The 22439-nt window shown below is 40.8% G+C and overlaps 2 protein-coding genes across 3 annotated transcripts in view; one reads left to right on the top strand and one right to left on the bottom strand.

Moving 5' to 3' along the window:
• mpp2b (MAGUK p55 scaffold protein 2b) overlaps positions 1-7949 on the top strand; it is a 46939-nt gene extending 38990 nt beyond the window's left edge. For both annotated transcript variants that reach the window (XM_079333880.1, XM_079333879.1), the window contains 7 exons: positions 2977-3108; positions 3199-3301; positions 4287-4355; positions 4460-4621; positions 4744-4946; positions 5380-5508; positions 6936-7949. In XM_079333880.1, the coding sequence (XP_079190006.1) occupies positions 2977-3108; positions 3199-3301; positions 4287-4355; positions 4460-4621; positions 4744-4946; positions 5380-5508; positions 6936-7112 (975 nt within the window). In that variant the 3' untranslated portion in view covers positions 7113-7949. The remainder of the gene's footprint in view (positions 1-2976; positions 3109-3198; positions 3302-4286; positions 4356-4459; positions 4622-4743; positions 4947-5379; positions 5509-6935) is intronic.
• On the bottom strand, positions 7313-15441 carry abi3b (ABI family, member 3b). The gene is made up of 10 exons (XM_079333892.1): positions 15145-15441; positions 14348-14515; positions 13639-13818; positions 13397-13467; positions 11526-12526; positions 10644-11049; positions 10091-10140; positions 9681-9740; positions 9356-9584; positions 7313-8702 (listed from the first exon to the last, which is right to left on the bottom strand). The coding sequence occupies exons 1-5, from the start codon at positions 15286-15288 to the stop codon at positions 12070-12072; spliced, it is 1020 nt and encodes a 339-aa protein (XP_079190018.1). The 5' UTR covers positions 15289-15441; the 3' UTR covers positions 7313-8702; positions 9356-9584; positions 9681-9740; positions 10091-10140; positions 10644-11049; positions 11526-12069.
• Positions 15442-22439: the final 6998 nt, after the last annotated feature.

Genomic DNA, 22439 nt, shown 5'->3' with positions numbered 1-22439 from the left:
TTTAAAGTTTCTCAATTTCCTTATCTGACATAATGATTGATTCTGTGATTGATTCAACAGAACATAATGCTTTCTCAATTAAATGTACTGTAACAGATGTGTAGGCTACACAAAACACTATTTGCTATTTCAGCCATTAAAACGTGTTTGGCCTGTATTTTTCATCTACCTGCCGCCTTGACCAGTGAATCAGAAAGTGAATTTGGGACCCTGTCAGTAATATGGTGAGCATCAGCAGCAGCTGTAGAGCAGAGGTGGTTGGCTGTAACAAGCAGGCGTTTCCATGGTTTGTAGGGACGACCCAAGACGAGTTAAACCTTAATTAAGCAAAAGTATGATTTATTAGATTACTCGATTAATCGATGGGATATTCGATAGAATACTCGATTACTAAAATATTCGATAGCTGCAGCTCTAGATGGTAGACTTTGTGGTCGAGTCATCTGACCTATGGCCGTGTGACTCGGACACTCTGGTGAAGAGAGGGGCTGAGCTGTCAACTGATCACCACCTGGTGGTGAGTCAATGAGATATGGAACCACCATCCGGATGCCAACCTGGATGCACTGGCGGGGGAAGAAGCCTCAGCAGTCCCAAACGTGTAGTGAGGGTCTGTTGGGAACGTCTGGTAGAACCCTCTATGAGTGAGGTCTTCAAGATCCAAGAGGAACAATGCGGTTTTCGTCCTTTTACTGGAACACTGGAGCTTCACACTCTCCATCAGGTGCTTGAGGGTTCATGGGAGTTCGCCCAACCAGTTCACATGTGCTTTGTGGATCTGAAGAATGCATTTGACCGTATCCCCTGTTGCATCCTGTAGGGTGGTGCTTCACGAGTATGGGGTCTGGGGCCCTTAAATAAGGGCGGTCCAGTCCTTGTATGACCAGAACAGGAGCCTGGTTCGCATTGCTGGCAGTAAGTCAGACCTGTTCCCGGTGCGCATTGGCCTCCGGCAAGGCTGCCCTTTGTCACTGGTTCTGTTCATAACGTTTATGTAAAGAATTTCTAGGGGCAGCCAGGGGCCGGAGGGGGTCCGGTTTGGGGACCACAGGATCTAGTCTCTGCTTTTTGCAGATGACATAGTCTTGTTGGCTTCATCGAACCTGGACCTTCAGCATGCACTGGGGCGGTTCGCTGCCGAGTGTGAGGCAGCTGGGATGCGGATCAGCACCTCTATATCTGAGACCATGGTACGGTATGGTAGAAAAAGGTGGCTTGCCCTCTCAGGGTCGGTGAGGAGTCCTTGCCCCAGGTGGAGGACTTTAAGTATCTCGAGGTCTTGTTCACGAGTGGGGGGAGGATGGAGTGTGAGATGGACAGACGGATCGGTGCAGCGGTAGCTGTATCGGTCTGTCGTGGTAAAGAAGGAGCTAAGCCGAACGGCGAGGCTCTCAATTTACCAGTCGATCTTCGTTCCTACCCTCACCTATGGTCATGAGCTTTGGGTCATGACCGAAAAAACAAGATCCCGGATACAAGAGGCTGAAATAGGCTTCCTCCGCAGAATGGCTGAGTGCACCCTTAGAGATAGGGTGAGGAGATCAGCCACCAGGGAGGAGCTCGGAGTGGAGCCGCTACTCCTTCACATCGAGAGGAGTCAGCTGAGGTGGTCCAGGCATCTGTTCCGGATGCCAACCTGGATGCCTCCCTAGGGAGGTGTTCCTGGCATGTCCCTCCAGGAGGAGGCCTTGACGTAGACCCAGGATACCCAGTATCCTGGGTCTACTATGTCTCTTGGCTGACTTAGGAACGCCTCGGGGTCCCAACAGAAGAGCTGGAGGAAGTGTCTGGGGCGAGGGAAGTCTGGGCGTCTCTGGTTAGACTGCTGCGACCTCGCCCCAGATAAGTGGCAGAAAATGGATGGATGGATGGACGGATGAATACTATAAGATATGTAAAAATACCTTTGAAATAGAGGATACAGAAAAAATTATTTAAATTGGGAAAATTAACTGAGATGCAAGAAAAAAACAAAACACTACACCTGAAAAAAATTCCAATGTATGTTGTATCATTGGCATAAGCTCAAAGCACCACTGTGTATAGTCTTAAGGAGTTAAAAAAAAGAAGAAGTGTTTTCTTGAACACTGAATAGTCTATATCTGTCAGAGAACTTAAAGAATGATTCAGTTGTGTTCACGCTGTAAAGAGTTGTGTAGGTGGATATTGTTCCTTCAAGAGTTTTGGTAATTAAAGTTGTTCTCTGTGAATGTGATCCAGTTGTCTTTGTTTCACGCCTTGAGTCTGGTCATAGCATGCTGACTAGACTCTGCTCTGACAGCTCCCTTTGGTCATTTGAGACTATGGAGTGTGTGTATGTCCTGTCTGGAGAATAAGACACGCACACACACACACACACACACACACACACACACACACACACACACACACACACACACACACACACACACACACACACACACACACACACACACACACACACACACACACACACACACACACACACACACACACACACTCTCTCTCTCTCTCTCTCGTACAGTAAAATAAGGGCTGGCAGTCTTTTTTTACATCCATACAACAGTATGAGAAAGCGTCAGTAGGGGGAAGGGGATAGTTGCCATGACTACACATTTTGGCTCTCTCTCTATTTCTCTCCATCTCTCTCTTTATTTCTCTCTCTTGTTCTGTCTCTCTCTCTCTCTCTCTCTTTCTCTCTCTCAGGCCTCTTGTCCTGTCAGTGGGGGTTGGGATGCACAGTTTGGTTTATGAGCTGAATCCTGTGGCCTTGAGATGTCGGGAAAGTGAGCCGAGAGATGGAGTAGTGTTTAAGTGTTCAAGGTTGTTCTGTAGTGACTGACACTTTCTCGGGCCTATCCATTAATAACCCTTTACTTTTCATACAGCGAAGCCCAGGCAGCGTATACAGTCCCAGCCTGCTTCTTTAACTTAATGCATATTTGTCTTTAATTTAGCTGACATTTTCCCATCTTTTCGTTTCCTTTTTTCCTTTAGGCCTTTGTAAAGTGTCACTTTGACTATGATCCATCCCATGATAACCTGATTCCCTGTAAGGAAGCAGGGCTGAACTTCAGTAGTGGTGACATTTTGCAGATTTTCAACCAAGAGGACCTCAACTGGTGGCAGGTCAGCTCACCCTCCAGCACATATGAATGTATTCAACATTTTTGTATGCTGTTTGGCTCATCTTTTGCGTGTGCATGTTTCCCCTCACAGGCCTGTCACATAGAGGGGGGCAGTGCAGGTCTCATACCGAGCCAGCTGCTGGAGGAGAAGAGGAAAGCGTTTGTGAAGAGAGACCTGGAGCTTGCTACTGCAGGTACACACTCTGAGCAGCACGCAGCCGAGTGGGCAAAGCACCTCTCATTATGCAAATTCAACACAGGTTCTCCTCACCTCACAAACACACCAGCAACAAAGACAACATCTGTTCCTCTCCATATCATACAAGCACCCCCCCCCCCACACACACACACACACACACACCTTCCCTCTACAGTCTGTCAGTGAGCTCCCAAGAGCTAGTAATGAGCAACTACATGACTCAGGCGCCCAGATCCAATCTGCTGGTTATTAAGCAGCAGGGGCTGTCATTCACAAACTGAAGGATAGAGGAGTGGAGATAAGACCCCTAATCAATAATCATCTCTACTTTTATGAGATGTGGAGGCAGTTTTCTGTGGCGCAAAACAGGTGGTGATTCAGGGCTGCGTGCCCTTCACTTTAGGAGGAGAGGAAGGTGACAGCCCAAATGTTCTGCCCTTGAAGCCTGTGGAGGACACACCTGCTGCCACGTTTCACACAAACAGAGAGCATAAATTAACAGCTTATTTGTGGATAATTCTGGAGGTCAAACATTGAATTCATATATTAATCAGACAGATACTTTGCATCTAGTGACCTGGCTGCAAGGTGTAAAACATAATTCTTGTTGAAACAACTTGAAGAGTGTAATTAGACATGAAATAGGAAGCTCATATTTGCTTCCAGGATTGCCTTCATGTGCAAAGATAATATTCTCCGTCATTGGTTAAATAACCTGCCATATTGAGCAGATTGTCTGGTCACAGGTGTTCTCCAGCAGCAGACTGGATGCACATTAGTGTTGGTGTACAGTGCCCTCTAGTGGTACGGCCTCCCTATAAACTCTGAAGGTGTTGGATTTAAGACCTGGCAGTGCTTTCAGAGACACTTCACCTTCTTAGTGCATGGTCTGAACACAGGCTTTGTTGAAGTGGCTGGCAGAGACATGTGCCAAGGTTGGAGGTTTTTATCTTTTTAGTGTGTGTTTTTGTCCATCTCAGGTCCTCTGTGTGCAGGAATGGGGGGCAAGAAGAAAAAAAAGATGATGTATTTGACGACCAAGAATGCAGGTACCCAAAACACCACACAATGTCTTTTTTTTTTTTTACTTTGAACACAATGTTTATTCTTTTCTTAAGTGCATTGATCACTTAAATTATTGTTCTATAACAAGAATTTGATCGACACGAGTTGAGGATATATGAAGAGGTCGCCAAAGTCCCGCCATTCAGGAGGAAGACGCTCGTTCTGATTGGTGCACAAGGCGTTGGCCGTCGCAGTCTGAAAAACAAGCTGCTGGTGTCGGATTCCCAGAGATATGGAACCACCATCCCCTGTGAGTTCAGCAATCTATGATTAGACATACTGTTATACTTAATCCATCTGTCTGTGTCATATTTTCCCCTTCTGCAGTTAAGCTGTTGAATAGATATACATCTGCCTTTTTCCACCCTTCAGTCACCTCCAGAAAACCAAAGGTGGATGAGCGGGACGGCCAGATGTACTCCTTCATGACCCGCAGCGAAATGGAGTGCGACATAAAAAATGCTCGTTTCTTGGAGCACGGGGAGTATGATGGTAACCTGTACGGCACTAAAATCAACTCCATCCACGAGGTGATAGAAACAGGAAAGATCTGCATCCTGGATGTTAACCCACAGGTAGAGGAAGCTCATATAGTGTATGAAAGACCTTCTTTCATTTTCCCTCTGCTACATATCTTGCCCCCTTTCCCTTCTAACTTTGGATCTGTAATTTGTAAACTTTTCCAATTTAAATTACAGGAGTTCAAGAATTCAAATTTCAAGCCAATTATGCAGAGCTAGATGCTGCTCAAGTATTACCAGGCAAAGCACATCATCAATATTTATCAAAAAGGATCTCTTAATGATCTACATTACATGCTGGAAACACTCAGCTAATCTTATTTACACACATTAGCTTGATTCAGTTTTTAGAGGGAGATACTGCAGTTGCATTTTAATCACTTTCTCAGTGTTATAATTATATGCTGGTTTCCTACATTAGCATTTCTTGCAGCTCAGTGATGCTATGATGTTAAAATGTCTCAACACAAAGTGTTTTTCTCTGCAGGCTCTCAAAGTCCTGAGGACGTCGGAGTTCCTGCCCTATGTTGTGTTCATTGAAGCTCCAGATTTTGAGGTTCTCAAAGCTATGAATAGGTCAGCCATTGAGTCAGGAGTAGTCACGAAACAGTTAACGGTGAGTTGCATGAAAAAGCTGTTTTGCTTTTAATCTTTTCACTGTGAAAAAAGAGGTTTGGGCTTAAGCACACAGTTTTCTGCCAAAAGTCTGGTAGTCTGGTTTAGTTATGCTTGTTTACAAGTTTAGTCAAATGGTATTTGGAAACATTTGAAATTATATTTGCCAGGTTTTTGATTAGAGTTGATATTCTTTTCTTTGGGTCGCCAACCTTTTTTCATCTGAGAGATACTTTGAATGAATGAAAGTGGCCAAGAGCTACACCATTTATTAACATAGCACACATTAGCTGAATTAAGCTACACATACACGTTCAAAATTCACATCAAGGTTCAAGTAGAAAACGGGAATATTTTACACTTTTCACTCTGCCACGTAGTAAACTACTGAAAATTCACATCAATGTCCAAGAAATCCATTACTACTTTACATGTGTTTTAATGGGCCAAATAGATGAAGAGTGGGAAGAGGTGCATTTACTGTCGTTGGATTCTTCTTCTTTTTTTTTTTTAACACAGTTGGTCAACCTGTAGGCAAGCTACTGAAACATGGTGGCTCCTGAGCTACTTGTTTGAAATCCCTGCTTTGGACAGTGTAAAATAACATTGACCAATAATTAATAATTATTATCACGTTGTTTCTACATTTATCTCATGTTTGTGTCTTACAGAAGACCTGTTGTGAAACATGTTTTTTCTGAATCCAAATTAAATCCCAACATTTACATACCACTAATTCTTGTGGATGAATCAGAGTAGTGTGATCGTGGCCATCATTACCAAGCATGTCCAAGCATAACATGTGAACAGGCTAGATAAGACTACATAGCTTTATTACATGTTTTAATGTGTTGCAAAGAAGTCACTTTGCCATGGGTTTTTGTGTGAATACTCAATTAAGCATTAACAATGAGACTGCGATTAACTGAGCAGTTCTTCTTTGCTCCACCATTATAACCCGGTCTCCCTGGTGGCATCCACTCAATTACAAAAAGCCATGCCCTAAAGAATCCCCAATTGTATCCCCTCCTTACTCTAAATCAGTCTAATTTAACATCATGCTGTATTGGAAAAAAAGTGAAGTAAAGTGAGAAGCAGGGCAATTTTCTCATACACTTTTTGCAACATGTAGAGACGACCCCTTCCCTCAGTGGTAAGGACAGAAATGAGCTCATGAAATAATTTTAAAAATGTAACGTTGTAGCATTCTATTGAATCAAGCTCCTTGCGTTAGTTATTGTTAACCTAATCTGTTTTAAATTACTAATTTTAAAGGAATGCTAACAAGAAAGTTGCATTTCTTCTGTTTAAATTAGGCAAACTAATTTGAGATCAGTGTTGACTCAGTTCTTCCATCCAAGTCATTTTCTTGTCATTGCTTTCGAAGCCAACTAATTGTATCAACATCCTGCTCTTCTCTCTCCACAGGACTCTGAACTTAAGCGGACAGTGGACGAGAGCGAGCGCATTAAGCGGGCTTATGGACATTACTTTGACCTCTGCATCGTAAATGACGGCCTTGATGCAGCATTCAAAAGTCTTCGGTTAGCACTGGAGAAACTGTTGACGGATCAGCAGTGGGTGCCTGTCAGCTGGGTGTTCTAAGATTCAACAAAAGGGTCACAGTTAAGGTGGACGCTTAAATACTGGGAGCTCCAGAGGGGCTTTCTCCATGCAGTTAATGTCGCTGGACGTCTGTAGTGAAAGGCAGAGAGTCATGATTCAGTGCAAATGACCAGCCTCATGTAGAGCGTTTTTTGTACAAACTTAGTGTTCCTCTGTTTAGCTTGTATTTAATTTTTAAATTATTTTATAGATATGTGTTGAGAAGGATTCAGAATCCATTCTGAGGTTTAGTGCAAAAGCGTGAGTGAGTGTGTGTAAGTTCTAATAACGTGAAAGTAGACGTAGAGAAGAAAAGAATATATTTGGCTGGTAACAGTGCTCTATGAAGGTTGTCTTTAAAGCATATTAAACTTTTTAGCCTTTCCTACTTTATGTAGTGTAATGTTTACATTTGAGTGGTAGGTTAAAAGAACGAAACCAAATGTCCTATTTGTATCAAATTCTCTATTTTACCATTTAATCATACAGTATGATTGTATGTGCTTTATCTTGTATGTCTCCACTTGTTCCAATACTGAACAGCAATAGATAATTTTGAACTGAAACACATACATGATGCAATACATGTACGCACACACTTTCGGAATGACTCAGAAGAAAACGAATCACAGTGACAGCAGTGGAAAACTAATGTTTTGCATTCATCTTGAAGTTTAACATTTGTTTTCGTTCCTTTTTTATGTTGATTATTTGATGTCTTTTGCTGGTGTTGTTAGTTGGACATTGAGGGGATCAACTGAATGGATCAAAATGTTGTATGGCTGCCCACTTGGTTCTTTTGAAGTTGTGTTTGTAGCACTGAGAACATTTAAACTCTCAAAGGAAAACAATAAATTAAAAAAGAAGTAGCAGCCTGCAGTATGCACTGATTGTATAATGAAAGCATATTCTGTTTTAATACAGGTTGGACCAGTGATAAAAGTTTTTTTTGTTGTCATTTTTGGATATTTTTATGAAAAATATGTATCATATAAATATCCAGTTAAGACTTACTTTTGCCTTAACTAGTTTAAAAGCCAAGGAAACACTCCATCACTGTTTCTTTGCAGAAATAGCAAACAAAAAAAAACTGGTTACTTCTCTAACATTTACTCTATTTTCCATCAAATTGAAAGTACTGCATTGTAATAAAGAGAATATAATCTAACACAGAAATAGCTGGTGCTTTGAAGATTCAGCCGGTGTGTAGATGAAGTTGGACAGCTACACTGTAGTTTGATGCTCACAAAAAGTGTATTAAAATTTGAAACGTTGAGAGTATTGCTTCACTGTCTGCTATTAATATTAATAGAAATTATTTCATAAGTTAAAATTTCAACATATTAAATAAATTATAATTCTATATTTTTATACAGAAAAAACAACAATTCGAGTCTGCAGTTAAAATGAAGTGGAGCCTAAAGGTCCCTGGTGCAGCCTCTCCGGGTGTGGATGGTTGTGGGTGCTGGGTGAGGGGCATGATGGAGGTTGATGTACCCAGTGATGAAGTGCTAGAGGCAGCGTTATCGGATACATCTCGTAGGCGGGAGGTGGGCCTCCTGGCCAAATGCTTGTTAGCTTGGGGTCAAACTGCAGGAAGTTGAGATAAAATTAGCCTGACAGCATTATACACTGCCAAACAATTTCAAAACCTTATAACAAAAGACATACACGCTTTTGGCTTGAAGAATCGAAAAACCTAGAAAATATTCTCTTTCAAAAGATAACGTAGCTATTTTGACACAAATGCTCAATACAATTTGTGCTGTGTTGTGAATGTATGTGAACTCCTGCTAGCAAACATTTAGCCCAGCACAAAGACTCAAAACAGTCTGACAAGGCAATGTAGGTACTGTGGACAGAGGTAGTTTTGTCAACTTCCTGTGGTTCCAGACACAGTTTTTAGTTTCATATTTAGTATGCTGACATGAGTAACAAAACTTCTCCTTTAACTAAAAAAAATGTAAATGTCACTAAACTACCAAAATGTAAGAGATTCCACCAACAGCTCGTCTGTAATGTAAGACTTTTTCAATCGGAATACAAATATTGATTTGACTATAATCCACTCATTAAACCTGAATATTGCTTTGCCAGGACTATTTTTTGTGACTGTCCAAATGACCCCCCTAATTTATTTTTTAAAGAAGCTCTGTTACAATTTCTGATTGATTAAAATGTGTCTGTGTAGATCTATTTTCACAGTCTTTTGTAGTGAGTGACTGTTTTTAGGGCATACATACCAGTGAGTATGGAGGAGGGTGGTCCACGGTGCTGTACGGAGGGGGAAATCTGTCATAATGTCTGTCCTCTTCAGGATGATCATCAGACAAAGATACTGAATGCACTACTGAAGATGTGTTGTCATCTTGTCTTGTTGCTATTGTGACGTCATATGCTGCTCTTTTCTTTTTTGCATGCAGATAGAAACAAAGAAGAACCACAGCTATGGACACCACCAACACCGGTAATCTAGAAGCACATGTCCATCAATTAAGACTTAACCATTATTTATTTTATTGAAAAATGTATCTTTACAAAGGAGAATTTGTTTACATGACTACTTACAAATACTCAAAGATATTGACTACCTCACTCATGGCTGGAAATGTCAACCTGCTGACATAACTGTGAGAGGAGAAAATGGACATACAGTACATTAAGTGTAGCAGACAAGAACTTTAAAATTACTTCCAGTGTACTTGTGTTTCTTTTTTAATACACAGTTGAGTATAATGCACTTAATACATATTCAAAGTTTAAATTACATGTCAGCGGCTAAGAAGTTTGACAGCAGCCTGTTTGACTTTACACAAAGTTTAACAACTGACAGTGGACCTTCGTCCTATAAATCTGTCGCTCTTTACAACAATGAGAAAACGTTTGATCATACAATTTTTACGTGCTTTACCCTTAAATGCAAACGATTAAGAAGATCACTAGTTTTATTATTATAGTACACTGCGATTAGCTCTTACCTTTGTTTAAGAATCAAAACTCTTCAGAAACTGGCCTGGCCCATAGATTGCTATCAAAGGATAATGTGTCACTTGGGGAGGAACACAACTTGAAGAGCTTTTATAGCATTACTGTCTTTTTTAAAGACACAGGACTGAAAAGGTGTGCCTCAAGTCTTGTTTTTTAGTGTCAATTTAATGATGGCATGCATTTTTCTCAATTGTACTGTAGGAAAACCTTGAACCATGTCGTTCATCAGGGGTCAGTGGCAAAAATGAGACTGGAAGAAATCTTATTTTAAATTTATTTTCTAAAAAGATGCGTGGGAAATCATTTCTCAACATCAAAGTCTTAACTGTCAAAAAAATGAGTCACTGTTTTGGATTCCTCAGATATTCACTGGGAAAAAGTTCAGTGTTCTCGGGCTAAAAGTCGTTCAAAAATGGAGGAGGAAGAGGTTCAGGGTTGCTGTGAGTAGTCTGGAGGGTCTGTGTATGAAGCGGTGGGAGTCCAGATAAGATGGTCTGTTAAACTAGAGAAGACAAAAGTATACATCTAATTCTCTTAACTTACACAGTATCGTTTTATGAATGTCACACAGTGCTGTACTCAGTATGGAGGAGGTGGAGTCAAGCTTCTTGAGCAGAATATCTCTGTAAGGGGGTTGAATATATGATTTATATTGGGCCATTACTCCCTCGTCCCCCCTGCTGTTCATGAAAAGGAATGACATAAACAGAAGGAGAAATTGTCGGCCTCAGGGGCGGGCCTTCTGCTTCTCTTTGTTGGTTTGCAAAATGGCAGCATAAAATCCATAAAGCTATACCAAAAAACCAGCAGGGGGGTCCTGAAATTAAAGCACAGATCAGCATATAACAATGAGGTATACAGTGATTAAAAATGATGCAATACTTACACCCTTACTCAAACATAGAAAAATAATAGTCCATGGTAATTTTTCTTCTGTCGGGTTTAAGACCTAGGGGAAATGAAAAACTTGACTTACAGTACCTTATCTTCAACGTTAAGATTGTGATTTGATTTCACTGTTTGCTATTTTATGTTTAGTATGGCAATACAGTTTTACACGGGAAGTACAAAGGTAGCTCATAACCTCTTAAGCGCTTATATCACACCCATTAAAGGGACTGTCTCTGAGGTTGAAATACTAAATGAATGTAATCTTCACAACCAAAGTCACATCACAGGTCAGATTTTGTATGCACAAGATCTCGACTTTGTTATAGCTTTAAGTAACCGTTGATATTAAACAAATTTGAAACTTAAATTCAGATCCATTAAAGTGAAAATGGTGGGTAAGTAAAGGCAAGCTATTTTTGAATAAACAGAATCAACAGTTGTTAGATTAGCGACAGGCCTAAATGAACGTTCAAATATAAACCAGCAAATAAGATACATTTTGATAGATTCTTTTAATGCTGAAATAACGCTTACCTTTAAGTACAAGCCATGAAATGCAGGTTATAGCCTCTGCACTGTTTAAAGGAGCAGAACTCACAGAGGTAATGTAAATATGTTATCCCCACTGACACTGGCAGACTGACTTACAGTCCTGAAAAAAGAGCCAATAGCTTATTAAGAAACATTGTAATGAAACACAAACACATAATAAGAAGGGTGATACTAAGGAAGCACAAGAGTCAGCTTGTGTCTGAGGAATGCAGACAAGGATTTGTTGAAACACGTTGGTGCCAAATTGTTTCTCTTTGAGATGAAGGATTTTCTCTCACTTGAGGCTCAGATAGTGCAGTCCAACATGGATGAAACAGTTCAAGGTTAAAACATTACACACTTTTTCAAGCTTTTATTCAAGCTTAATGATCTCCCAAAAGCCCTGAAAATATATCACATGACGTTTCACGCATGCATCTAATGGTTAAACCCGGCATGTGTCTACACATAACGAACACAACATTAACTGCACTTTATACAAAAAAAAAATCTAGAGGAAAGGAATATCATCCTCTGTCAAAGTAAACTAAAATGGAGGAAGTGGGGGGGCAGGTGGTACAAAACCAGAGTTGCCCATTTGAGGGGGTGGTGGTGGTGGAGGAGGAGGGGGAGGACCAGCTCCTGCTACAGAAGGAGGTGGTGGAGCAGGGGGAGGTAGAGCAGCACCCCCTGATACAGCTGGAGGTGGTGGTGGTGGTGGTGGTGGTGGTGGGTACATGCCATTTGAGGGAGAGTTTGGCTGTGGAGGTGGAGGTGGAGGGGGTGGGGGTAGGCACGTGGGTGAAGTCATTGAGGTCAGAGCGGGAAGGCCAGTGCCCATGGAGGAAGGGGGAGGTGGTGGTGGTGGTAGTGAAGTGGGAGAAGGCATATTGGGGTCCAAGTTGGAAGGAGGGGGTGGGGGAGGCAGGCTGTCGTTGGTGGGGTTGGAGACGGTTTGCAAGGTGGGGACTGATGGTGGAGGCACAGCGATGCCTAAACTGGATCTGGAAGAACAACAAAAGAAAAGCACATTTTAACCAGTTTGTTAATCATCCAGCTGCAGGTGTTCAGGACTTATCAGAGTCAAATATGTCCCCACCCCTACAGCACCTAGCTGCAGTAAGTCACAAACCTTGCCTTCTCTATGTTAACCAATAGGAAATGGGTTCACGCTAAACGCAAGACTGATCCGAGTATTCTAAAACCCAGTTTCAAGTTAGATATTACCATGCCAAGTAGTTATTTGCTGCTTTATTGTGCACTGGATTAGCAGAGTTTGCATTTTTAATTTACATGGTTTAAATGAATGAAAGCCTTCGCTCTGTGGGAATGTTTTATGAATGATTTCAATTGTGTGTTAAATTTACGTTTAGTTCTTTGTGTTTCACAGACTATATGTAAATTATCAATTGCAAAAATTATCTTGACCATCCCATGAATAAACTGCTCTGAGTCTTATTAGAGAGAATGGTGATATTAGGCATAACTCCGCGTTTTTCTTATCATACTGAGACAAATTTGATGTGTAGTCTCATTTTTTTTTTCTATAAAAGATCTTGGAATGAGACAACTTTAAAAAATAAGAACTCACAGAGGGCTCGCTGTGAGACTAAAACATGTTTGTTGTTCAGGACTGCTTTTGAGACTGTTGCGAAATTGAACAAAAGCGTTGTGGTCTTGACTAGCGCTCATTTTTTAGAAATATTTGACATAAACAATATATTATTCTGAATTTACTTTGTTATTGATTTGCAGGTAAAGGCTGGGCAGCAAGACCTTCCCCATCAGGAGATTTGCACATTGGAGCTAAGATCTTGCTTCTTTTTATTTTTATTATCATAAAATAAGAGTAAAGCTGGAGTTTGTCCACATACACAGAAAAGTTGGATGTGCTTTGTATGCTCTCTGTGGTGTCTGCTCTCTTTCTGGGCGTCTGCTCAGTGAACTGTGGATAGAAATAGATAAAGGTTAAAAAACAAAACATTTTTATTAGGCAGTAAGTAACGATGGATGTCACTCTTAATTCCACACTACTTCACTAAGAGTACACATTTTCTGTGGCTCTTTTATTTATTGACAGCTATGTGTATTCTGTCTTAAATTAAGTCCAGTTTACCATAAAACTGTGTCCAATGGAGTCCAAGATGGAGTATGAAATAGGCGCTCTTGCGTAGCTTTTCATTGGCTCCTTGCCTGAGGTTGGTGGGGTCAAAAGCTTGGAACGACTATTGGTTTTGGGAGAAGTGAAAGTACCGATCTCTCTTCTGGCAACCTTCTCAAAGTGGATCGCTGCAGCCTGGAGCAGAGAACAATGTAAACAGCCTTTCTCTACGATACAGAAGAAATCCATTTTCAATTGTTTCCATTTTAGAATATCTCTCAAAGATGTGGCAACAACAAAGCAAAAAGAGCATAGAAACCAAACAGAGTACAGGTTGAGGCACAGCAATGACCTGCAGGAGAAATAATGAACACAGCGACTTGAACGATTCTTTGCAACCAAACGTAGATCCACGATTGTACTCAGAAAAACACAACAGCAATCATCTTGATATTTTAAATTTAAATCTATAGGTCACATGGTTTTTGCAAAAACACATGGAGTTCACAGATGCAATAGAAAAAATGTAAGATGTACAAAACATGTTTAAAATGAAAATAGTGTGTTTTAATGTCAACACAGATGTTGAGGATTTTAAATTATCTTTTTTTTATGTACTACCAGAAACACAATGTTTAGCCTATTGCCTACAGAAATGACAGCTAAACAGAGGTCACATCTCTTACAGATGTCAGCTGTAATTCAGGTGAACTGTTCTACTCACCAGTGACAGCATGTTAACAGAGGACTCCATGTCTTTGATCTGCATGGCCTGAGAGTCCAGCAGCTTCAGCAAGGTGCAGGCCAGACTGTTGATTTGATATGTCACACTGGCCAGAGACTGGGCGGCTAATGCCTTGGCCTCTTCCATAGCCTTGGTGGGATCATCTGCCTACAGGTTTTTTTAAAAACAGTATTAAATTAGATTTTAAAATTTAATGAGATAAAAACAATTCCAATGTTGGTTATAAAAAGTAATAACAGCACCAAACAAACAGTACAACTTATTACTTGACCCATTCAAAGCTATAACAGGCTATTACATAAATAAATCACATTTCCAAAGAAACAAAGGATTATGGCCTACTTTATCAAAATACTTACCATATTTGAACAATATACAATAATAATATAGGCTGTTAGTAGGCCCATTAAAAGGCTAATGTTGCAGAGTAACAATTGTAAACGTCACATTAAAAAGGTGTAAGATGTACATTTTTAACCTGAGTATTTGTCACATTTTTTGAGTAGTCTAAAAAGTGTCACAGGAGCATAGGCTTAGTCATTGCAATTTATCTGTATGAAATGTAATAGGCATCTAAGAAGGCCTACTGGAAACAAAACACGTAACTATATTATATTCTTATTAAGTTCCTTTTGCATTCCTTTATAGTAGACTTAATTAGTCATGATGTACTTGGTATGTCCCAAACGTGGTCAAATAAATTCCCTCAAAATATATCAAAGTTAAAGGAATTGTTTTTGAAAAAAGTATATACATTGTTTTCAAATATGACTTACCTGAAGATAATTGTTCTCGCAGTAATCCGCCACTTTAAGGAGGTTGCTGTAATTATCAACGAGACCATTCCTTGCAGCCGGCGCCTCTTGAAATATTTGATTAACAACTTCAGAAAACTTCTTTTGCTCTGTCTTTTCTCCCATTGTGCCCCTCTTACAAACCCTTTAAACATCTACAAAGGCAGTCCGCGGAGGATGCTAAGGGATTCTGGCAGCAGTCCGTCGAGGCGGGGAGGGGTTTGGTCGGTGGGGAACGCGGAATTAACCGCAGGGGAAACATTTTGGCTGTCAGAGCAGCTGGTCCCGGGTCAGGGCGACTGCACGAACAGCACCTTCGAAAAACATCTGTTTCTTTTAAGGGGTATTGTTTAGGCTACGCTATATGTTGTCATAGCCTGTCATGTAAAATAAGTAAATACATAAACTAGATCAAATAAAATATAGTAGACTATATTTAGAACATACTATTTGTGTGTTTAAAATATCTCATGAGCTACTTGTATTACCTCCTTAATCCACTGGAGGACAGTGAAGCCTAGGGCAAAAAGTGACTATAGCATTAAAGTTTGTTGGTCAGCTGACACTGGTTGTATCATGCACTGAGGATCACAGAGGTCTATGTGATGAATATAGAAGAGTGGTGCAACAGACAGTAAGTTAAACCCAAGTGTGTGTGTGTGTGTGTGTGTGTGTGTGTGTGTGTGTGTGTGTGCGCGCGCGCGTTTTTTTAATTTTTATATTTGGAATTTGAAAAAGTAAGCTTTTGTTTAGCCCTTTTTGTTTAAATTAAATTGAAACAATAAAAAAGTTATTTTTAGCTTGCACGTGTTGTGACAAGTGTGTGTTCTCTGGATACTTCACACAAACTGGCCCTTACAGTATTGAGACATGTGACCCAAAATAAAACCATGGCATTTTGACAAGGTACAGTTTTTATACACAACTATTAAGGTCATAAAAGATGAATGGCAAAGATATAGTTGACTGACATGTTTTTCTCACAAGGATTAAATAACAAAGGATCCAAGTGCAACTGGCAGTTCTCGTTAATGAAACTCTAACCAAAGCAACTCCATGTCTGTCTTTAAGTTATGATTTGTTTTCCACCATTTCTCTTAATAAATGGAAATAATGTATCCCTGTTACCTCATGCTCTTGTAATGTTAAGATGAACACCGATATATATATATATATATATATATATATATATATATATATATATATATATATATATATATATATATATATATATATATATATATAAAGATGAACACTAAGAAAATACATAGCCAATGCTTTTTATTTTTTTCTCTCTCTCTTTTTTTTTTTTTTTTTACAAGAACTGATAGTTGTTCCCATGAGGCCTTTTGCCCCGTATGATATGACTGATACTGGTGCAGTACAACATGCCTCTTATTAAAGGATATCTGTCCACTAATAACAGATTGTTATAGATGACTTGATTTTTAGTCACTCAGTGGTCAGCATAATTTCATTGTAATAACATAAAAAATAGTAAAGCTATTACAACAAGTAAAGTAATGAATTGGTTGCATATGGTGAAGTGCTGATCACAGTTCTGTTGCCTTTGTGTGTTGTATTGTGTTGTGTGGTATAGTGATATAACATTTGTCTCTCTCATGACTGGTTGTAAATGTTCCTTGTTTTTGCTGTTTTGTATAATTTAATGCACCTGCTAACACAGAGACTAACAAGGTTCAACACATTGTACCAAAACAAGACATGGACTCGTGATTTGATATTCTGTCGAGACCCCTCTGCAGATTAAAAGAGTGAGATCCATATAGCCTTCAGCCCTTTCAATGACTTCCGACATAAACTTTAAATAGGAAGACATTGGGTCATTGACTTTCTGAACTTCAAATACATGACCAAGCTTTGCAATTCTCAATAAGGTATTTAATCATCCTTCCAAATGTAAACTGATTGTTTATGAGGATGAATTTTTAACCTTTGGATAAACAGAATTGGGAGGTCATTTTGAAAAAAAATATTTTCTCTATAGATATCTTGCAAAAGGAACTCAATGATTTGTCCCCAACCTGCTAAAGATACACCAAATTGAAATCAAAATATAAACTGCAACACAGTAAGCAGTCCAAGCTCCACTTATGAAACCAGCTTGGAAATTCTAGTTGAGAAAGTTGACCTCTCCAACAGAAAAGTTATCATTCAGGTGCCATTCGTGCCAGTTGATAGAGCTCTTGTCATATACTGTAATACTGTATACATGCAGACTTTTCACACTGCACTGTGCATGTTGTCCCAACCATCTCTCCCAATAGATAGATAGATAGATAGATACTTTATTGATCCCGTAGAAATTCAAGGCATCCAGTAGCAGTATACAAGACAAGCAGGACACAAGACATTGTGAGTGAAAAACTTGTAGGAGAAATGGAAATCCATGATCTGGATCAGCTGGAAGTGTGTCACTCCCACCGCACAGTTCTCGTTCATCTCCTTCTGATGTTTGTTCTGAACCAAACACTCCATCAGATCCACCTCGTGGCAGTGGGTCTGGATGACAGGCTCACAAGCTCTCATCAGCAGCGCCTCGATCTGAATACACACCCGCTGTCCCCCTCCCCTCTGTATACAATAATCTCCAAACAAGATTTAGAAGACCTCCTATGTGACTAAAGAGTAAAGACATAATTACAGAATAAAACCTGTGCAGTTAACATTAACATTAGAATTATGCTTATATAGCATAAATGTACATAACCTGTGAGGAGAGAAAACATATGTGCTGATGAAAAGAGACCTGTAAACAGTTAAGAGCCTTAGAAAGAAAGTGCTGACCTTCTAGAAGTTAGTGTTGTTTGTGCATGTATGGTGGTGTTTGAGGTAGTGCCAGACGTGTGAGAACAGACATTAAACAGTCAATGCAGACAGTTAGGGATGCAGATTAAGGTGCAGGTTGAGTCATTAAAGTGCTCTGCAAGATAAAGGAGCAGTGATTAGCATTAAGTATCCAAAACAATAAGGTGAAACCAGGAGTAGGATTAGGATTGTGTCAAAGACAAAAGAGTGAAACTTGACCTGATCATGTCAACCATTACAGGTGGAGCATAACAATACAGTAGGGTGACACCAGACATAATTAGGGTGATTATCATTAAAGTGACCAGTGCTCAGTAAGATGATTAACAATTTCCATTAAAAGTGTCCAACTGGAGGCTGACTCTGAGGTCAGCAGTGCAGATGAGAAGTTTGAAAAAAGACGGCCCTGTCCCTTCCTGCAGGTAGGGTCCATGTTAGGTGACAATATACAGTATGTCTATCTTCACTGGCCTGACAATGAAGTGTTTTTAAAAAGTACATTTTTATGAAGTAAAAAGCTTTGAAATTACCCATTTCTGTTAAATGTCAAGAGATCTTTTTATCTCGTACCGCCAGAAGTTTGTGTACAGTGTAGACAGGCCCCCCGTCAATGACCCGGAGGGGTGGAGGGGGCTTGGACGGAGGGCCTAACAGACTTTCCTTGGCAGGTTTGAGTTGGCTGACATGAAATGCCGGGTGAACTCTCATGGTCCTGGGTAAGTGGAAACGGACAGTGACAGGATTAATGATTTTAGAGATAGGGAAAGGTCCCACAAACGGTGGAGAGGTAGGTTCTTGGTTGACAGCCAGACTTTCTGGCCGTACCGCAGACTGGGTGCCTTGGTTCTGCGTCGGTCAGCTGCCTTCTTGTATCGGTCAGAGTTCTTTAATAGATTCTTCCTCGCCGTCTCCCACATGCACCTGCACCGAGCCACCATTGAATGCGCAGAAGGAACCTTAACCTCCCCTTCAACTACCGGGAAGAGAGGTGGCTGAACCAAACACGCACTGAAAAGGCGAGAGATCAGATGGGGCAACGAATTATGTGCATACTCCATCCAGGTAAGATGTCTTGTCCAGGAGCCCTTATTCTGAGAGGCCATACAACGCAACCCTGTCTCCAGCTCCTGATTGAGTCTTTCAGATTGTCCGTTGCTTTGGGGGTGATGTCTAGTTGACAACTAACGGTTGCTCCAATAAAGGAACAGAATTCCCTCCAAAACTGAGCAACAAACAGCGGGCCCGGTCTGACACCACATCCCTGGGAAAACCATGAATACGAAAAGTGTGATGTAACATGACCATGGCCGTCTCCTTGGCCGAGGGAAGCTTGGGAAGAGCAATAAAATGAACCATCTTAGAGACACTATCCACCACCGTAAGAACGGTGGTGTTACCTTCACTAGAGGGGAGACCAGTCACAAAGTCCACTGAGATGTCAGACCAGGGCCGATGGGGAACGGGTAGAGGGTGAAGTTGTCCGGAAACTGGTTGATGAGAGGCTTTGTTAGCGGCACAGATAGGACATGCGGCAATATACTCGCTTACCTCCCTTCTCATGTCTGGCCACCAAAACCGTTGTCTAATGACGAACATGGTTCTGGTGATTCCCGGATGACACGAGATCTGCGATGCATGACCCCAGTGAATCACCTGTGAACGGACTTTAGGAACAACAAACAAACGATTGGGAGGACACTCCGAGGGAATGTCAATGTTCTTGAGAGCCTCCATAACTTTACTTTCAATGTCCCAACTGAAAGAACCCACTAAACATGAGCTAGGTAAAATGGTGGCAGGCTCATCAATAACTCTCTTTAGTAAAGATCCTAGACAGGGCATCAGGCTTAACATTCTTGGAGCCAGGACGATAGGACAGAGTGAAATGAAAAGCCCCTAGCCTGTCTGGAATTGAGTCGTCTGGCAGACTTCAGGTACTCGAGATTCTTATGATCGGTTCAGACCAGGAAAGGCTGCTCAGCCCCCTCTAACCAATGCCTCCATTCATCTAATGCTATTTTAACAGCTAGCAGCTCACGATTCCCAACGTCATAATTCCTCTCTGCCGGCGAGAGCTTACATGAGAGAAAGGAGCAGGCGTGGAGCTTGCCATCAGCTGCCGCTCTCCAAAAAAAAAATCCATTCAAACGGAACTCGAGGAGAGGTTAGTGCATGGAGACGGGATGCCACGCAGCTAAAATTCCGAATAAAACGTCTATAGAAATGAGCAAAGCCCAGGAACCGTTGTAGTTCTTTACGGTTGGTGGGAGTGGGCCATTCCTTTACCGCACCTACCTTGTTGGGGTCCATTTTAACCTCTCCCTCCGCCAGCACAAACCCCAGAAAAGAAACAGAATTCTGGTGGAACTCGCACTTCTCTGCTTTGACGAAAAGCTGGTGTTGGAGTAGGCGTTGTAAGACCATCCGACCTGCTGCACGTGGGTCTCCTCATCCGGAGAAAAGATCAAAATATATAAAAACAAACTTGTCAAGCAACTCTCTAAGAATGTCATTAACAAAAGACTGAAAAACAGCAGGAGCGTTAGTGAGTCCGAAAGGCATAACTAAATACTCAATGTCCAGAGGGTGTATTGAAGGCAGTTTTCCACTCGTCCCCCTCTCTCATCCAAACCAGGTGATAGGCGTTCCTTAAGTCAAGCTTAGAGAAGACCTTGGCTCCATTAAGCTGTTCAAACGCTGAAGAGACGAGAGGAAGAGGGTACCTGTCACGAACAGTGATGTCATTTAACTGTAGTCAATACATGGCCTCAACGACTTGTCCTTCTTCTCCACAAAGAAAAATCCCGCTCCAGCAGGAGATGAAGAAGGTCGGATAATTCCAGCAGCTAATGATTCCTCCACGTACTTCTTCATGGCCCTGGTCTCCGGACCCGATAAGGAGTAGAGTCGCCCTCTAGGTGGAGTAGAGCCAGGAAACAGATCAATCCCACAGTCGTAGTCTCTGTCTGGGGGCAAAGATTTAGCCCGGGATTTACTAAAAACCTCCTTCAGGTCATGGTAACAGTCCGGAACCTGAGAGAGGTTGGATCGGCTGTGGTTGAGGGAGTAGATGGTGTACGGTGGCTTACGGTACGCTGGATATTATTGAGGCTGTGGTGATATGTTTGCAGTGTGAAGAGTTTTCCAGCTCAATATTATTGTGCCAGTGTGTTAATAAGCACCTGTGTTAGTTTGTCTGCTGCTGCAGACTCCTGTCGTCCTTGTCCTAAATCAGTTACCAGCTGGGGTAATGAGCTGTGACAGTTATATATTTTTACTCCTAAAAATACACAAATCAAACTTAAGACTAGAAGTAATTTGCCTTAATATTAATTGATTTCTTTTATTGTTTGTGTTTCTTTTTTTTTCACGACTGGCGTCAACTCGTTTGGGATACATAAGGTAAGTTGCACTGCTAGAATAGAGTGCTACAGACCAGGCTGAAATGTGGCTGTATGTAACTTACAGGGTGGTGTGTTAAATCTGAAAATTTAACACAATTAAAAATATGCAGAAACAAATTGATTCATCATACACACACAGTCAGCACAATTCAGTCTTTTTAGAATTGAGTCTTCCTCTCTTTGCCTTCTCTCTTTTCTTCTCCTTGTCTCCCCTCTTCTTCTTCTTGCCTCCTCCTTTTCTACATTATCTTAACCCATGTTTATAATACATTTAAACTCAGTTGCCACTTTATTAAGTCTACCGAGTTAAAGTTACAATGGTCTGATACAATAGTTTTACAGTATATTTTGTCCTAATCAGAAATAAGACAGTGGTAACATAAGAGGGTATTTGCTTTGCATGTAGATCCTTAATAACTGCTTGTTTCTTTGTGTTTTGTTTTTAGATTAATGCGTTGAGTTCCAGAGGCTCATGGCTGTTCCTCTTGAGAAGTTCATGGCCCAGTTTGACATGCACTCAAGTCAGCGGTTAAAAATCATTTGTGCTGAAGGAGGAGCAACACGGCAAAAGACTGGACATCATGGACACTTTGTACCAGGTAAATCTGTACCATCAAACCAGACCCTTTATAGCTAAGAGGGCTGTCACTGTATATATGTATCCTTCATGAACATTAATATGGACAGGCCAATGCTGATCATGACTTTCATATGAATGAATGTTTTTAGCAACTCAGAAACTACACCACTGAGCTCATCCCTTTTTCTTTCTATAATGCATATTTGGGCTTGTAAATAGCTTTGTTTTTGAATAGTATAACAGTTAAATTATAAGAGAAAGGATGTCTGTCTTATGAGATTCAGAAAAATAAAATTAATCGATGTTTGTTGTTCTAGACTGTGGACATTAATTTTCTGAGGCCGTGTGTGTTTAAAGCCCTCATCATGTTCCTGGGAGAAAATGCAGATGGCCTGATAAAGGAATCTCTTGTAAGTTTCAACAGTTATTTGCATGTCACCAAACCTTGTCAAAGGAACACACAA

Source organism: Symphodus melops (genome assembly GCF_947650265.1).
Source record: "Symphodus melops genome assembly, chromosome: 21".
Lineage (NCBI taxonomy): Eukaryota > Metazoa > Chordata > Actinopteri > Labriformes > Labridae > Symphodus > Symphodus melops.
The sequence above is the reverse complement of the archived record's forward strand: the minus strand, read 5'-3'. Positions and strand labels throughout refer to the sequence as shown.

What these genes read in the sequence shown, in the direction of transcription:
- abi3b (XM_079333892.1), bottom strand. Translation starts at nt 15,288, where the DNA reads ATGGGAGAAAAGACAGAGCAAAAGAAGTTTTCTGAAGTTGTTAATCAA. An exon ending in GCGAGAACAATTATCTTCAG is followed by an intron (nt 14,516 to 15,144) that starts GTAAGTCATATT and finishes AAAAACCTGTAG; the next exon opens with GCAGATGATCCCACCAAGGC. An exon ending in CCATTGGACACAGTTTTATG is followed by an intron (nt 13,468 to 13,638) that starts GTAAACTGGACT and finishes TTCTATCCACAG; the next exon opens with TTCACTGAGCAGACGCCCAG.